Here is a 16,579-nt window from a genome sequence, read left to right as displayed (position 1 = left end):
GGCACTGGGCTACCTGTTGCAAAGAGAGGCTAATCTCACTGCCAAATGTGATGACATGGAAAACAGACTCCACCGCAACATCCATCAGGCTGTATGGAGTTCCAGAGGGCGCAGAGAAGGATGACAGACTTTCTGAGAACTTCGTTAGAGTTTCAAGGAGAAGTCGACATTAAACTACAGAGAGCGCACAGAGCGCTCGGTCCGAAGCCCAAAGCCGCAGCTGCACCACTGAGATCCATTATAGCTCGGTTTCTGGACTTTAATGTGAAACAAAAGGTGCTGCTGCAGGCTTGGAAGCAGAGAAATGTTCAGTTCCAAGAGCATATGACTTATTTTGACCATGACTACTCGCCCGACCTGCAGAGGAAAAGGAAGAAAGTCAGAGAGGTTATTAAAAAGTTAAAAGAAAAGAACAATCAGAGCTCAGTCTCCATACCCAGCCCAGCTAAGACTCTTCTTGGATGGTGGCACAAAACTGTTCCCCTCACTCCTGGAGGCACAGTCAACATTGAAAGAACTTGGCATCGAAACAGCAATGGAGGACCGAGAAATATTGGAAAGGGAGCTGACACGAGAGGGATGGACAATATAGCAGAACCGGAGGAAGAACCAACAGCTGAATCCAGCAGAGATCAGAGCCATCATTCAGGGTGACATCAGAGAGGCGAGAGTCGCTGGTCGTGAGTAAAGATGAAAACACCATAAGATTAGACCGGTGACGAATGATGACAGAAAACACTTGGAGACTCGACTGGTGATGATCAAAAATAATAATAATAAATAATAGCAACAGAAAGAAAGTGTCACTATGAGACTGGACTTGTGAGGAAGAAGAAAAGGAAAGACACTCTAAGAGATTGGTCCTGCTGGGAATAAGGTTAAAACAGGGGCACGCTGAGATGAAACAGGACCATCATTTATCGTAAATTACTGATTGGAAATAATTGATTCAGGCTATATGTGGACGTGCAAAGACTGCGTCTGGAAAGACCAAACAATTCACATCTTATCGACATTCGGCGCCCTGAGACAGCACCGGCCTTGGTTCAGGCCGTTGCTGAGGCAACATTTCCCCCTGAAGGTCACTGCTGGGAGACACTCTCGCATTCCTTCTCTAACTCTCCGCGGTCGCCATTTTTACCCCCAGTGTGACAAGCGGGTGCGTGACCAGCGCCTTCATGGCTGCAGGAGCGGACGGCTGCTTGCTTGCGCTGGATTACCTCCTCCCCTCCCCCCCTTACCCCTTATTCCCCCCCTCAAGTCCCGTGTTTAAAGTGTACTTGTGTTGTTGTGTGCTTATGTGCAAAGGTTTTTAAATGTTCCCACACTGTACTCCTGACAGGAGCATAGTGGGGGGGTGTTCTTTTTTCCTTATCTCTCCTCATGTTGTGTTTCCTTTTTATCTTTATCCCTGTCTTCCTGTCCTGTCTACCCTATGTCAATTGTATGTTGTATATGTACAGACAGGTTGACGGCTAATTTCACTGGTACATGTGACTAGTGACAATAAAGGGCATCATCATCATCTATAGTATTATTACAAGAAAATAAGCTGAATATTAGGGTTGGGAGGGGGATATGATCATCTAATATGAGGCAAACTTTGCTATCGAGGCGACGTGAGGGCATCTCTGGGACAACCTGGTGGACCGTCGCTATCACACTTTGTGCACTCTACCCAGAGAGACCTTTCTCTCTGCCCAGTGAAGATCGGGAGTGGAGATCCCCGGAGTCTGTTTGTAAGCTTAAGACTCTGTTTATTTCATTTCAGGGGCAATCCACGGGAGTACTGGAAGTTCACAGTTGTTTTTCATGTTCAAAAAAATCATTCTCTCTCTTTGTTATGAATGTTCTGTGTCTCTTGGCAAACAATATCATCAAGGTAGCTACGGCTTATGATTTTATCTTGATCTCAGTTATTATGGTACGGTTGAATGAAAAAATACTATCAGAGTATTAAAACAACAGGTTTCTATAAAAATACTTTAAGTTACAAAAATGGACAAGTTGATGGTAGTGAGTTACAATATAAATGGAGTTAATCATCCCATAAAGAGAAAGAAAATTATGAACCAGTTGAAAAGATTGAACTGTTCAATCGCGTTACTTCAGAAGACCCACCTTCATGATATAGAACACAACTAGATAGAACTCGATGGGGATGCCTCCGCCCGGTAGACTACACGCCTTATTAAGTTGTGATTTGGGGATGGACATTTGACCTCACAGTAATCGTGACCTGGTGAAATTACTTGTATTAGCCTTGGAGATATTGTGTTCAGAAGGTTCTCGGACAGACATTTGACCTCACAGTGACCTTGACCTTCGACCTTTTGATCTCAAAATCTAATCAGTTTATCTTTGTCCCCAAATGCACAAATGGTGAAAGTTTGGTGAAATTCCTTTCATCTGCCTTGGAGATATTGTGTTCACAAGGTTTCGGGACAGACATTAGACCTCACAGTGACCTTGACCTTAGACCTTTTGATCTCAAAATCTAATGAGTTCATGTTTGTCCCAAACCGCACAAATGGTGAAAGTTTGGTGAAATTCCTTTCATTCGCCTTCGAGATATTGCGTTCACAAGGTTTCGGGACGAACGGACGCACGCACGGACGCACGAACGGAGGTTTCGGGACGGACGCACGCACGGACGCATGGACAACCCGAAAGCATAATGCCTCCTGCACCTTACAGTGGCGGAGGCATAAAAAGCTTAGGAGGGAATGTGTAGGGCAGATTTTCAGTGCTTCATGTGAAAAGGGTTAAAAAAAAAAAAAAGAGTTGCAATTCCGTGTCATAGATCACTAGGTTTTACTTCAGAGAACACGTACGAAGACAAGAAGGGGCGCTACATTTTGGTTACGGGTGCAATCAGAGGGGTTAAGATGTCCTTTATAAACATCTCATCTCATTATCTGTAGCCGCTTTATCCTGTTCTACAGGGTCGCAGGCAAGCTGGAGCCTATCCCAGCTGACTACGGGCGAAAGGCGGGGTACACCCTGGACAAGTCACCAGGTCATCACAGGGCTGACACATAGACACAGACAACCATTCACACTCACATTCACACCTACAGTCAACTTAGAGTCACCAGTTAACCTAACCTGCATGTCTTTGGACTGTGGGGGAAACCGGAGCACCCAGAGGAAACCCACGCAGACACGGGGAGAACATGCAAACTCCGCACAGAAAGGCCCTCACCGGCCACGGGGCTCGAACCCGGACCTTCTTGCTGTGAGGCAACAGCACTAACCACTAGACCACTGTGCTGCCCTGCTTTTAACCTGTTTAGGGGAATTTGGGGAAATATCAGGTTACAAAATTAATGAAACAAAATCAGAGGCCATGATGTTAGTAGGCAAGTGGCCTACAGAGTTAGATAAAAAATTTACATTTAATTTTTCTGAAAAGGGATTCAGATATTTAGGCATAATGATTACAACACAAACCTCACAGCTATTTAATGAAAATTATGGCAGATTAATCACACAAATAAAATCAGACTTGACTCGATGGGAGATTCTCCCTCTGTCTCTCTTAGGTAGAATTGAAACAGTCAGGATGAATATACTTCCTCGATTGACATATCTCTTCCAGTCGCTGCCTATTTGGATACCAGCTTCTAATCTCAAAACATGGGATAAAATGATTTCTGCTTTTATTTGGCAAAAGCGAAAGCCTAGAATTAGACAGAAGTTGCTATTTAGCCCAAAGGGAAAAGGCGGTCTTAGCTTGCCTAATTTGAAGTTATACTATTGGGCAGCGCAACTATATAGTACGGTTGAATGGGTTGTTCATGACGAGGAAATGAACTGGATTGGTTTAGAGAGCCATGCGTGCCCGCTAGTACCTCTTGAGACGATGCCATTTATGGAACAAAAAAAATGGAGAGATTTAAAGATTGATAATGAATGGATTATTTGTACCCACAGGGTTTGGTCTCTGGTGAGGAAAAAAAAAATAGGTGCACCTTTAACAATATCACGTGCAGTAAGAATAGCTAAGATTGTTGATTTTTTGCCAAATAAGTTGGATGCTGGGTTCCAGATCTGGGCAGGGAAAGGACTAATAACCATAAACCAGATGTTTGAGGGAGAAACACTTAAATCATTTAAGCAACTACAAGATAAATATGGATTGTGTTTGAAGAATTTCTATAGGTATTTACAATTAAGGGATTATTTTTTGTCGCACACTGAATGGAACGCTTTGAAACAACAACCATCACCTTTAGAACATCTCATCTCATTATCTCTAGCCGCTTTATCCTGTTCTACAGGGTCGCAGGCAAGCTGGAGCCTATCCCAGTTGACTACGGGTGAAAGGCGGGGTACACCCTGGACAAGTCGCCAGGTCATCACAGGGCTGACACATAGACACAGACAACCATTCACACTCACATTCACACCTACGGTCAATTTAGAGTCACCAGTTAACCTAACCTGCATGTCTTTGGACTGTGGGGGAAACCGGAGCACCCGGAGGAAACCCACGCGGACACGGGGAGAACATGCAAACTCCGCACAGAAAAGCCCTTGTTGGCCACGAGGCTCAAACCTGGACCTTCTTGCTGTGAGGCGACAGCGCTAACCACTACACCACCATGCTGCCCCTAAGAGGATGAACTGAATGCTTAAAAAAAAAAAAACCTCTGAAATTCATGTAAATATTTCAAAGATTCTACTTTTCACTCAAGTTGTTGTCAAGAATATCATTTGTAATGAAAACTGTCATATTAAATTAGAAAGAACGGGGGCTTCCGGGTGACGCTATGGACAGACAGATGCGTAGACTCACAGCTCCACCACGCGGACACGGGGAGAACATGCAAACTCCGCACAGAAAGGCCCTCGCCGGCCCCAGGGCTCGAACCCAGGACCTTTTTGCTGTGAGGCGACAGCACTAACCACTACACCACCGTGCCGCCCACCTTTAGAAAATTTTCTGGTAAAATGTATAGAGGAGAATAGTAAGAGGAAGATAGTATCAAACATTTACAAACACATTTTGAAGCGTAGAGGGCATCGTGGCTCAGGTGGATAAGGCGCCATACCATAAATCCGGGGACCCAGGTTCGATTCTGACCCGAGGTCGTTTCCCGATCCCTTCCTGTCTCTCTCCCGCTCGTTTCCTGTCTCTACACTGTCCTATCCAATGGAGGTGGAAAAAGCCCAAAAAAATCTTAAAAAGATGATGAAGAGTAGGTGGTGGTGTGTGGACAGGGTCATAGTCCAGTGTGGAAGGAATTCAATTGGAAATTAAGAATGAGATACTTCAAGACACCTTCCACTACATCAAAATATGACAAAAATAATTCAAATTTATGTTGGAGGAAATGTAAACAGATCGGGGACCGCGCTCACATTTTCTGGGCTTGCCCGATATTGATTCCATTTTGGCAAGGGATCCAAGCAGAAATTCAAAACATTCTGAAAATAAATTTACCACTGAATCCATTACAGTATATACTGGGTTTGACTCCAGGGAAAGATATACCATAGGGAAGAGGAAAGTCCAACTATTACAGATTCTCTTACTTGTGGCTAGGAAAATGATAACCCCGTCCTGGCTCAAGCCTCTGCCTCCCACCCTTCAATAATGGCGAGAGAGACTAAAGAATGTTTATTTAATGGAGAAGATAACCGCAAAACTTCATGTAAAAATGGATTTGTTTTTGGTTTTGTGGGCTTGTCATTTCTCATTTTGGATGGACAGATAGATGAATTGGTAACAGCCGGTTGTGAGAAATAAGGTGTTTTTTGTTGTTGTTCTGTGGAGGTCTCCTGTCGGGTGTACTTTCTCCCTCCTATCCGGGGCAGTGAACCCTCTGTATTTACTTTCACACAGTCTTCTCTTTATGGTAGATTTGGATATTGATATGCCTACCTCCTGGAGAGTGTTGTTCACTTGGTTGGCTGTTGTGAAGGGGTTTCTCTTCACCATGGAAATTATTCTGCGATCATCCACTACTGTTGTCTTCTGTGGGCGTCCAGGTCTTTTTGCATTGATGAGTTCACCAGTGCTTTCTTTCTTTCTCAGGATGTACCAAACTGTAGATTTTGCCACTCCTAATATTGTAGCAATTTCTCGGATGGGTTTTTTCTGTTTTCGCAGCTTAAGGATGGCTTGTTTCACCTGCATGGAGAGCTCCTTTGACCGCATGTTTTCTTCACAGCAAAATCTTCCAAATGCAAGCACCACACCTCAAATCAACTCCAGGCCTTTTATCTGCTTAATTGAGAATGACATAACGAAGGAATTTCCCGCACCTGCCCATGAAATAGCCTTTGAGTCAATTGTCCAATTACTTTTGGTCCCTTTAAAAACAGGGTGGCACATGTTAAGGAGCTGAAACTCCTAAACCCTTCATCCAATTTTAATGTGGATACCCTCAAATGAAAGCTGAAAGTCTGGACTTTATGTCCATGTCCATTAGATAACTATAACCTGAATATGTTTCAGTAAACAGGTAAAAAAAACAAAATTTGTGTCAGTGTCCAAATATATATGGACCTAACTGTATATATTTACTCTATGAGGCAGTAGAAACAAAAATGAAGCGTAATCCAAAAATGAACCATTTAAAATAAATAAATAAATAAGTCACAGAAGTAAAATATACCAAGTGTCTGTACTTTATATTATTCTACTCTTACCTCTTACAGTTTTCGAAACTGAAACCTCCGAACCGAGGCTGACATACACACGCTGTCGCCATGACCCAAACTCTTATTTCCCTGAAATGGCCCGGCGATAGAGCTCAGTGGAACGCACTTTCCCTCTGTAATAAGCATAAACATGTCTGAAAGCGATTTCTTTAGTCTAGTCCAGGGCTTTTCAAAGTGTGGGGCGCGCCCCCCCTGGGGGGCGCCAGAGTTCTTCAGGGGGCCGCAATGTGAGGAGCCTTTACCAGAGACAAAATGGATCGATTTTTAGTACCTAAAGCTACAGTAAGTGAGGAGACAGAGTTTGGGCCAAGCAAAAAAACCCAGAGCCTCCAGGATGTTGCGATTTGCAACTTCAGCGCAAATTCAACCAATCCCCGCGAATTCAGGGCGGTGTTACAATTATATCCAATCACCGCAACTTTCCCGCAAATTTGACCAATCTTTGGCGTCGTCTTGAGGTGACGTCGACAAACTACCTTCCGCCTTACTTCCGTGTTTACGTTCAAGAGAAGCAGCATGCGCACAGTGTTGCCAGATTGGTTTTAAGTGCATTTTGGCGGGTTTTGAACATATTTTGGGCTGGAAAACGTCAGCAGTATCTGGCAACATTGCATGTGCGAGTCAGTGTTTATGTAGGCTTAAATACTGTTACTGAAAGTGTGTTATGTTTACAGTGAAGGACTGTGTGCACTTTATTTTTTTTTTACTTAATACAAGAAATTAATGGATGCCAACATTTTTGCCAAAATGGTATTTTATTTTCCATTGTTTAGGCAGCTTCAGCATCATACTGTGAGATTCTGTTCAAATTGTTTTTTTTCTTCTATGAAGCCTGAGCCATTTATTTTATTAGTTTATAATTATTGTTTAATTTAGTCTTCAGGAGAGACTGCCTGCACACAGTACTAGTATTAATAGTTTTTTTCTTACATGAAAGCTGAGGCATTTATATTATATTTTAAGGTAACTTCATGTTGTGCTGTGAGGTTCTCTGCACTTTAACTTTTGAACCAACAGGTGCATTTGGATAAGTAAAGCCTATTTTTCTGCATTTTTGTAGTCCTGCTAATCTTTTATATTGGTAAAGTTGTTTATAGGACCATTTCTCAGTGTCTGTTTTTTAATCAATAGTTTTTCAGTAATAACTTAATATTTAACATATCACTCAATTTTAATCACAAAAAGAGAAAATCGCAACAATTTCTTGCAACTTTCACTTCCTCCCGCAATGTAATCACAACAAAAACCTAAAAAACACCGCAACTTTCATCGCAATTTTTTTGGAAAACCCCCCGCAACATCAGACATTTTAGCCCGCAACAATCACAAAAAAGGCCCGCGGAATCCTGGGGGACTGGAAAAAGAAGGAAGTATGACCACGATTATTGAAAGTTTGGATTTTCATGGACTGGATCTGAAGATGCTCCACTGCCACCGTGTGTGTCTGCCAAGAGGTGCTAGCTAACGATGCTATGAGATGTTTAAAACGTGTAAAACAAGATGTTTTAAAAAGCACAGATGTTTAAAATGTGAAAAAGAAAAAAATAAAAATGTGTACAACAAACATTTTTTAAAAATACGAATGGAACATTAAGTATAGCAACAACAAAAATTGTAGGAGGGGGGCGCTGTTGTTTATTTGCTCTCCGAGGGGGGGCTCACTCTCCCACACTTTGAAAACCCCTGGTCTAGTCCATTTATTTTGAACGGTGAACCGAATTGTATACACTCACCGGCCATTTTAATCGGAACACGTGTATGTGCATGTGCAGTGCATGATTGTTACACTCTTACAGCACGATGACATAGGGGCTAGCGCCTCTATATGAGGCAGTAGATACAACAAAAACAATTTTAACCTTTTTGGTGATCTTGACCGGATGACCGTCAAAATGTTGGAGGTTCTATTTGAGACCAATGCCCATCTATCCTGAAAGTTTCATGAAGACTGATCAAGCCATTTTCCCGTAATATCGTTAACAAAGAAACCCGACCGAAAACAATACCTCGCCCCCTGGGGGATTCTATCCCGGGCGAGGTAATGAAAAGTCCAAAAACTTAAGTTGACCTAATTAGCAGTTTGTTAGCAAAAAATTGACAATACAATGACCATGTTTTGCGCGGAGTGATTAATTCTTTCAAATGAAATTATCAGAACGCAAATCTGTGGAGAACTGATGGAGGAGATACGATTTAACTGAAAATAAAAAGTTGGAAACAAATTGTTTACAACAGGAAAAATCAAGAAACAAATGACCAGGTTTTGTTCCTCAAGAGAAGATCTACCCAAAACATCGATTAGAACTGGAATCTGATGAGAAATCAGAGAGGAGATACAAGTCTAGTGAGAGGCCTGGAAAATTTGTTAATTTGGCGCAATTACAAACTTGCTAGCAAAAAACAAGTTGACAAAAAACAATGAGCAAGTTTTGTGCGGAGTGAGGAGTTCTTTCAAATAAAACAAACAATCGGAATGGAAATCCGTAGAGGTCTGATGGCGATACGATTTAACTGAATTGTGGACGACGGACAGACGGACGACGGATGCCACGGCGATAGATTATCAGCCTTATGGCCAGAAGAGCTAATTATTTGCACTTGTGCTCTCAGTGTCTTGAGGCCCAAGCAAGAGAATTCCTGTTTGCTGATGATTGTGCTTTCGGTGCACACTTTCAACAAGACCATCCGCTGATTATTGACCACTCCTCTGAGCCCTGCAGATGTTTTGTTCTCAAGAGTAGTTTCAAAAAGACCAAGATGATGTTCCAGCCAAAGCCTGGTGGATCCCTATCTACCCCCAGTTACCAGCATCAAAGGACATGCATTCAAACTGGTTGAGTAGTTCATACATCTTGGGAGTACTTTATCCCGTGACACCCAGCTCAATCGAGGTGGCCCTGAGCTGATCGTTTAGCAGGCTTCACAAGAGCCCATGGAAGAAGGAAGGTATTAAAAAGAAGGGGTACCACGGTGGTGTAGTGGTTAGCACTGTCGCCTCACAGCAAGAAGGTTCTGGGTTCGAACCCAGTGATTGACGGGGGCCTTTCTGTGTGGAGTTTGCATGCTCTCCCTGTGTCAGTGTGGGTTTCCTCTGGGTGCTCCGGTTTCCCCAACAGTCCAAAGACATGCAGGTTAAGCTAATAGGTGGCTCTAAATTGAGCGTAGGTGCAAATGTGAGTGTGAATGGTTGTTTGTCTCTATGTGTCAGCCCTGCGATGACCTGGCGACTTGTCCAGGGTGTACCCCACCTCTCACCCATAGTCAGCTGGGATAGGCTCCAGCTTGCCTGCGACCCTGTAGGACAGGATAAGCGGCTTCAGATAATGGATGGATGGATGGGTGGATGGAGTGGCCTTGGGCTGAAGTGCCCTTGAGCAAGGTACTTAACCCCTGACTGCTCCCCGGGTGCTGTAGTATGGCTGCCCACTGCTCTGGGTGTGTGCGCGCGTGTCACTGCTTCAGAAGAGTTAAATGCAGAGGATGAATCTCACTGTGCTTGAAGTGTGCATGTGACAAATAAAGGCTTCTTCTTCTTTATTTGTCACATGTACACTCAAGCACAGTGAAATTCGTTCTCTGCATTTAACCCATCTGAAGCACACACAAGTGAGCAATGAGCACACACACACCCAGAGCAGTGGGCAGCTATGCTACAGCGCCCAAGGAACAGTCAGGGGTTAAGTACCTTGCTCAAGGGCACTTCAGCCCAAGGCCACCCCATGTTAACCTAACTGCATGTCTTTGGACTGTGGGGGAAACCAAAGCACCCAGAGGAGAACATGCAAACTCCACACAGAAAGGCCCCCGTCGGCCACTGGGCTTGAACCCAGAACCTTCTTGCTGTGAGGCAACAGTGCTAACCATTACACCACCATGCTGCCATGACAACAGAGATGAAGCTGTGTGTGTTTGTGTGTAGGGCTGTTATTTCAGCCCTATTGTATATGCCTGTGAAACCTGGACGCCCTACAGCCAACATCTGAAAATGCTGAAGCACTTTCACCTGACCTGTCTGAGGAAGATTCTGCATATAAGATGGGAAGATAAAGTCCCTGACACCGAAGTTCTGGTATCGAAGCACGGCTCCTCCATGTGTAGCTTAGATAGGCTGGTCACCTTGTCCGGATGCCTGACAACAGGCTCCCAAACAGGATGTTGTTTGGCGAACTGGTGCAAGGCAAGAGATCGCCCAGCAGGCAGTATGAGGTTTAAGGACGTGTTAAAACAGTCCCTTAAGAAGTGCAACATCCCTCTAAATTCATGAAAAGAGAAAACCAAAAGACAGAGTTGCTGCTGAAAAACTAACAGCAGATGGAACACAGTTCTCTGAAGAGCAACGGATCAAGATGGAGATAAAATGTGCTGAGCACAAGGCACGTCCAGCAGAACCATCATCCTCAAATGCTCAGTTTGCGGCTGCTTTTTTCAAGCTAAAATTGGGCTTATTAGCCATCAGAGAATCCACGCCGCCATCAGGAACTAAATGTGATGACGCTGACTGTCATCATCAACTACGATGGATGATATATGGTATAAATACACAGGCGATGACAAAGTCTTGTGTGCCAATTGGTCGAGAAATTCGGATTATTTTTCGATAATCACCTCAAGCGACTCAGCAAAATGGCGGCCGATCGCTTCGTCACCGTAAGCGAGGAAGAATTAGAAATGATGAAAGAAAATGCTGTTCCTAAATGCACTAAAGATGCTACGAACTTTGTTCTAAAACTATTCAAAGGTAGGAGGTGGGATTGTGATTTATTTTACTGGTTTCAAAACAAAGTATTTTATGCGATTCGGAATAGATCAGGGACAAGTCCGCACCACGCCATAATTACATTTGCATGCCTCTTTTGAAGTTTGAAAATTTTAATGTTTTTTTTTTAATAATCACCTGTGTATTTCTACAAAAACAATTATCCGCCTCAGGCTCAGTGAATATCGTTGAATAATAACCTCGACTTCACCTCAGTTATTTTTCACAGATATTCAGTTCACCTTCCACGAATAATTTTAATATATATATTACACACACAGAGTACTGTGAAAAAGTCTTAGGCCCCGTATTTATTTTTCATACAAACGTTGTTATAGATTTCTATTTTATAACTTCTACATTGAGTCAAAGCATTACAAAAACATTGTAAAGTCCAAACGTTCATTTTTTTTCCAGCACAAACTTAAATATATGTCACAGAAATAGAAAAGTTTGTATCTGGGGGCGTCGTGGCTAAGGTGGATAAGGCGCCATGCCATAAATCCGGGGACCCGGGTTTGATTCCGACCCGAGGTCATTTCCCGATCCCTCCCCGTCTCTCTCTCCCACTCATTTCCTGTCTCTACACTGTCCTATCCAATAAAGGTGGAAAAAGCCCCAAAAGAAAAGAAAAGTTTGTATCTGAGCAGCATATTCCATAAGAGAGCACTTTTCAGATTAAAAAAGAAAACATAATGAAGGCTGCTGGGTTTTGGTGCAAAATGAAGAAGCGATTGCGTCAGTCAAAGTGTCCAGAAGAACTGTGGCTGGTTCTGGAAGACGCTCAGTAAAACCTACAGCTCATTTCCTCATCAAAGGTGTCTCCCATAACCCGGTACAGAAAGCATGAACCGGAACGGTACGTTACATTTTCTAAATATTCAGAGGTTTCATACTTAACATCTTGTACTCACACGTATCACTGTCACGTATTCTTTGATTGTCCAGTATTATTATATCCCATCACACTGTATTAGCATTATATTCACGTTATTCTCAAAATTGATCTAAAAGCCCGGAATCTAAAAGCCAATTACGGAATATACCTCGGCGGAATATCATAAAGAAATCCCGAGAGACAGAACAAGCGCCATCTTGAGTAAAATGTGGTTTCACGCTGATTGTGAAAACGTGGGTCATAAAACAGAATCACAGATGAAAAAAAAAGATAAGAACTTGAAATGTTCTTATTGTTCAAGTTCAGTGTTTATTCTCCCTGTGTCCGCGTGGGTTTCCTCCGGGTGCTCCGGTTTCCCCCACAGTCCAAAGACATGCAGGTTAGGTTAACTGGTGACTCTAAATTGACCGTAGGTGTGAATGTGAGTGTGAATGGTTGTCTGTGTCTATGTGTCAGCCCTGTGATGACCTGGCGACTTGTCCAGGGTGGACCCCGCCTTTCGCCCGTAGTCAGCTGGGATAGGCTCCAGCTTGCCTGCGACCCTGTAGAACAGGATAAAGCAGCTACAGATGATGAGATGAGATGAGCATTTCTTGACATGTGCCCAAGACTTCTACACAGGACTGAGTGAGATTATTTTTATATATTATATATCCAGCGCCCTCCACAATTATTGGCACCCCTGGTTAAGATGTGTTAAAAACCTTAAAATAAATTCAATTTTTATTGCAGAAGCATAATCTCACACTGAAAATTGTAGAAAAATGTAACCCTTAACTCAAGTGAATTAAAAAAAAATCCCTGATGAAGAAATAATTATTTTTCATAAAATCACCTGTTCCACAATTATTGGCACCCATAATTCCTAGAAAATAAATGTAATTGAAGCATTTCTGTCATTTCTACTGTAGTTTATAAAGTTGATCAGAGTATCTAGAAACCTTTAATTAGTAATTCATCACATCCTGTTTCCCTGGGGTATAAATATGATGTGACACAGAGGCCTGTTTCTCTTATCCACGCTTCAACATGGGAAAGACAAGAGAACACACCATTCAAGTAAGGCAGATGTGTGTCGACCTTCATAAGTCAGGCAATGGCTACAAGAAAATAGCCACTCGCCTACACCGGCCCATATCTACAGTCAGAGGAATCATCAAGAAGTTTAAAACAACTGGAACAGTGGCAAACAAGCCTGGACGAGGATGCAAGTTTATCTTGCCGCCACGCACAGTGAGGAGGATGGTAAGAGAACTAAAAAGTTCTCCAAATCTCACTGTTAGAGAATTGCATCAAAGAGTAGCATCTTGGGGTCACAGAGTCTCCATAACGACCATCAGGCGCTATCTACATGCCAACAAGCTGTTTGGGAGGCATGCACGGAAAAAGCCTTTTCTCACTTACAAGCATAAACGTAAACGTCTGGAGTTCGCTAAGCAGTACTGGGACTTCAACTGGGACCGTGTGCTTTGGTCAGATGAGACCAAGATAGAGCTTTTTGGCAACAAACACTCTAATACATCACAAAAGATGAGTATGCGGAAAAGCACCTCATGCCCACTGTGAAGTATGGGGGAGGATCGGTGATGCTGTGGGCCTGTTTCTCTTCCAAAGGCCCCGGGAACCTTGTTAGGGTGCATGGCATCATGAACTCTTTGAAATACCAGGACATTTTAAATCAAAATCTGGTGGCCTCTGCCCGAAAGCTGAAGATGGATCGTCACTGGGTCTTTCAGCAAGATAATGACCCTAAACATGTGGCCAAATCTACACAAAAATGGTTCACCAGACACAAAATCAAGCTCCTCCCATGGCCATCTCAGTCCCCAGACCTCAACCCAATTGAAAACCTGTGGGGTGTGCTGAAGAGGAGAGTGCATAGGAGAGGACCCAGGACTCTGGATGATTTAGAGAGATTGTGCAAAGAGGAATGGTCGAAGATCCCTCTCTCTGTATTCTCCCATCTTGTGAAATGTTATAGGAGAAGATTAAGTGCTGTCTTGTTGGCAAAAGGGGGCTGTACAAAGTATTAACATCAGGGGTGCCAATAATTGTGCCACACATGATTTCATGTAAAAGAATTATTCCTTAATGTGGGAGTTTTTTTTCCCACTGAATAAATGCACTTGAATTAAAGGTTGGATTTTTCTTAGCCTGGCAAGCAGAGGCGTTGCCAGGATGTCATGCTTGGGTGGGCATTTGGTTTATTTGGGGGGGCAACAAATTACATTTCTTATTGTAGTGTGTATGTGTATGTATGTGTGTATAAGTCCCCCATTTTCGTGATCAGACGTGTTTCCCATGATTAATAGCGCATTCAGACGGGTATGAGCAAATTAATAGGACAAAGATTTCCTAAATGATAGTTGCTGGTGATTGGTTGAAGCAAAGTGGATAAAATAACATTCTCATTCTCATTATCTCTAGCCGCTTTATCCTTCTACAGGGTCGCAGGCAAGCTGGAGCCTATCCCAGCTGACTACGGGCGAAAGGCGGGGTACACCCTGGACAAGTCGCCAGGTCATCACAGGGCTGACACATAGACACAGACAACCATTCACACTCACATTCACACCTACGGTCAATTTAGAGTCACCAGTTAACCTAACCTGCATGTCTTTGGACTGTGGGGGAAACCGGAGCACCCGGAGGAAACCCATGCGGACACGGGGAGAACATGCAAACTCCGCACAGAAAGACCCTCGCCGGCCACGGGGCTCGAACCCGGACCTTCTTGCTGTGAGGCGACAGCGCTAACCACTACAATCACCGTGCCGCCAAATGTTTCAATATTTAAAAAAAAAATACAGTAACGAGTAGTAAACAGTATTAAGTCATACAAAGACAATATGTGATGTGACGACCATTTACTTAAAATATATATATATATATATATATATATATTTTTTTTTTTTCCTTTGTAGTGTCAGGTACAATGTCCATCCATCCATCCATCATCCATAACCGCTTATCCTGTGCAGGGTCGCAGGCAAACTGGAGCCAATCCCAGCTGACTATGGGTGAGAGGCGGGGTACACCCTGGATAAGCTCAAGTTCAGTGTTTATTGCACAATGAAATTCTTCGTTTGCTGTCCACCGTGAATGCCAATTACAAGCAAACAGGCGGAAGAAACAATGCAAACTAAAGGCAATATAGTGCAAAATAAAAGCAGAAAAAAGCAAAACGTGCCTCTTTTTTTGCTGTGAAACTGGAACAAAAAAGGAAAGATTATACTGTGCATGATGTAAGTAAATGTCACAAAAATGGTATTGCGGGATGGAACAGCATATAAAAACCCGGAAGGCAAATATAAAATCATTCATTCATCGCAGGGCTGACACACAACCATTCACACACACCTTCACTCAATTTAGAGCCACCAGTTAGCCTAACCTGCATGTCTCTGGACTGTAAGGGAAACCGGCTGTGGGGCTCGAACCCAGAACCTTCTCATCTCACCACTCCACTCCACTACAGTGCCACCCAGGTACAATGTGTGCAGATTTTTAGGAAATGAGCTGCAAGTTTTACATACAGTCTGTGTGTGTATGATATTATACAGTATATTCTATTGTTGTGCTGTTTGCAGTTTGTCTGTATTTATTTCTCAGCCCAGTGCAATGCTTCCAGATGAAGAAAGCCCTAAGAGCTGTAGATCCCCTTCCCCCAGCTCTCTATCCGTGTGTGTGTGTGTGTGTGTGTGTGTGTTGAAGCTCCTCTCCAGTATGAAGAGCAGCTCACTGCACTGACACTCCACAACATGCACAGCATTACAGATCAGTGATAAAGTTCCCCAGCTCTCATCTGCGCCATAAACTGCCCTCATGCTGTTTCTGCACAAACAACATATAAACCATTAAACACAGCGTCTTTGCCATCTGCGTTTTGTTTTCTTTTGGGAATCGCAAGCCTTACCATGACGGACAGTCAAAACTGGGGGCGTTTGTGCTCGAGTTCGCCGCCATCTTGCTGAGGCAGTGGTGCATTCTGGGTAATGGTGTTTACTCCTGCAGCTCTACTGATGGGAATCGTAGTTTGTACGGTACATCATTCTGTTTAAAGTGCAGATCCTGGACCAATTTAGTGTTTTTTTTTTTTATATGAAAGTATGTCCCTTTACACACTCATCCAGAAGGGTAATTTTGCACAAGGCCATCTGTCTACAGCAGAAAAAAATAAAATAAAATAAAATAACGCGTCTGGAGCCAGATTCGTGACGTCATGTGCGGATCCGCCAGCAGGCTGAGGGCCC

At 43.2% G+C, this 16,579-nt stretch overlaps 1 protein-coding gene across 2 annotated transcripts in view; it reads right to left on the bottom strand.

The window, feature by feature from the left end:
* Positions 1-16,301, bottom strand: part of ppp1r8a (protein phosphatase 1, regulatory subunit 8a) — a 52,616-nt gene extending 36,315 nt beyond the window's left edge. Inside the window, exon 1 of one of the 2 annotated variants that reach the window (XM_060904061.1) lies at positions 16,243-16,301. In XM_060904061.1, the coding sequence (XP_060760044.1) occupies positions 16,243-16,292 (50 nt within the window). In that variant the 5' untranslated portion in view covers positions 16,293-16,301. The remainder of the gene's footprint in view (positions 1-16,242) is intronic. The other variant, XM_060904062.1, reaches the window with a different exon arrangement.
* Positions 16,302-16,579: the final 278 nt, after the last annotated feature.

Source organism: Neoarius graeffei, chromosome 22 (genome assembly GCF_027579695.1).
Source record: "Neoarius graeffei isolate fNeoGra1 chromosome 22, fNeoGra1.pri, whole genome shotgun sequence".
Classification (NCBI taxonomy): Eukaryota; Metazoa; Chordata; class Actinopteri; order Siluriformes; family Ariidae; genus Neoarius; species Neoarius graeffei.
The sequence above is the reverse complement of the archived record's forward strand: the minus strand, read 5'-3'. Positions and strand labels throughout refer to the sequence as shown.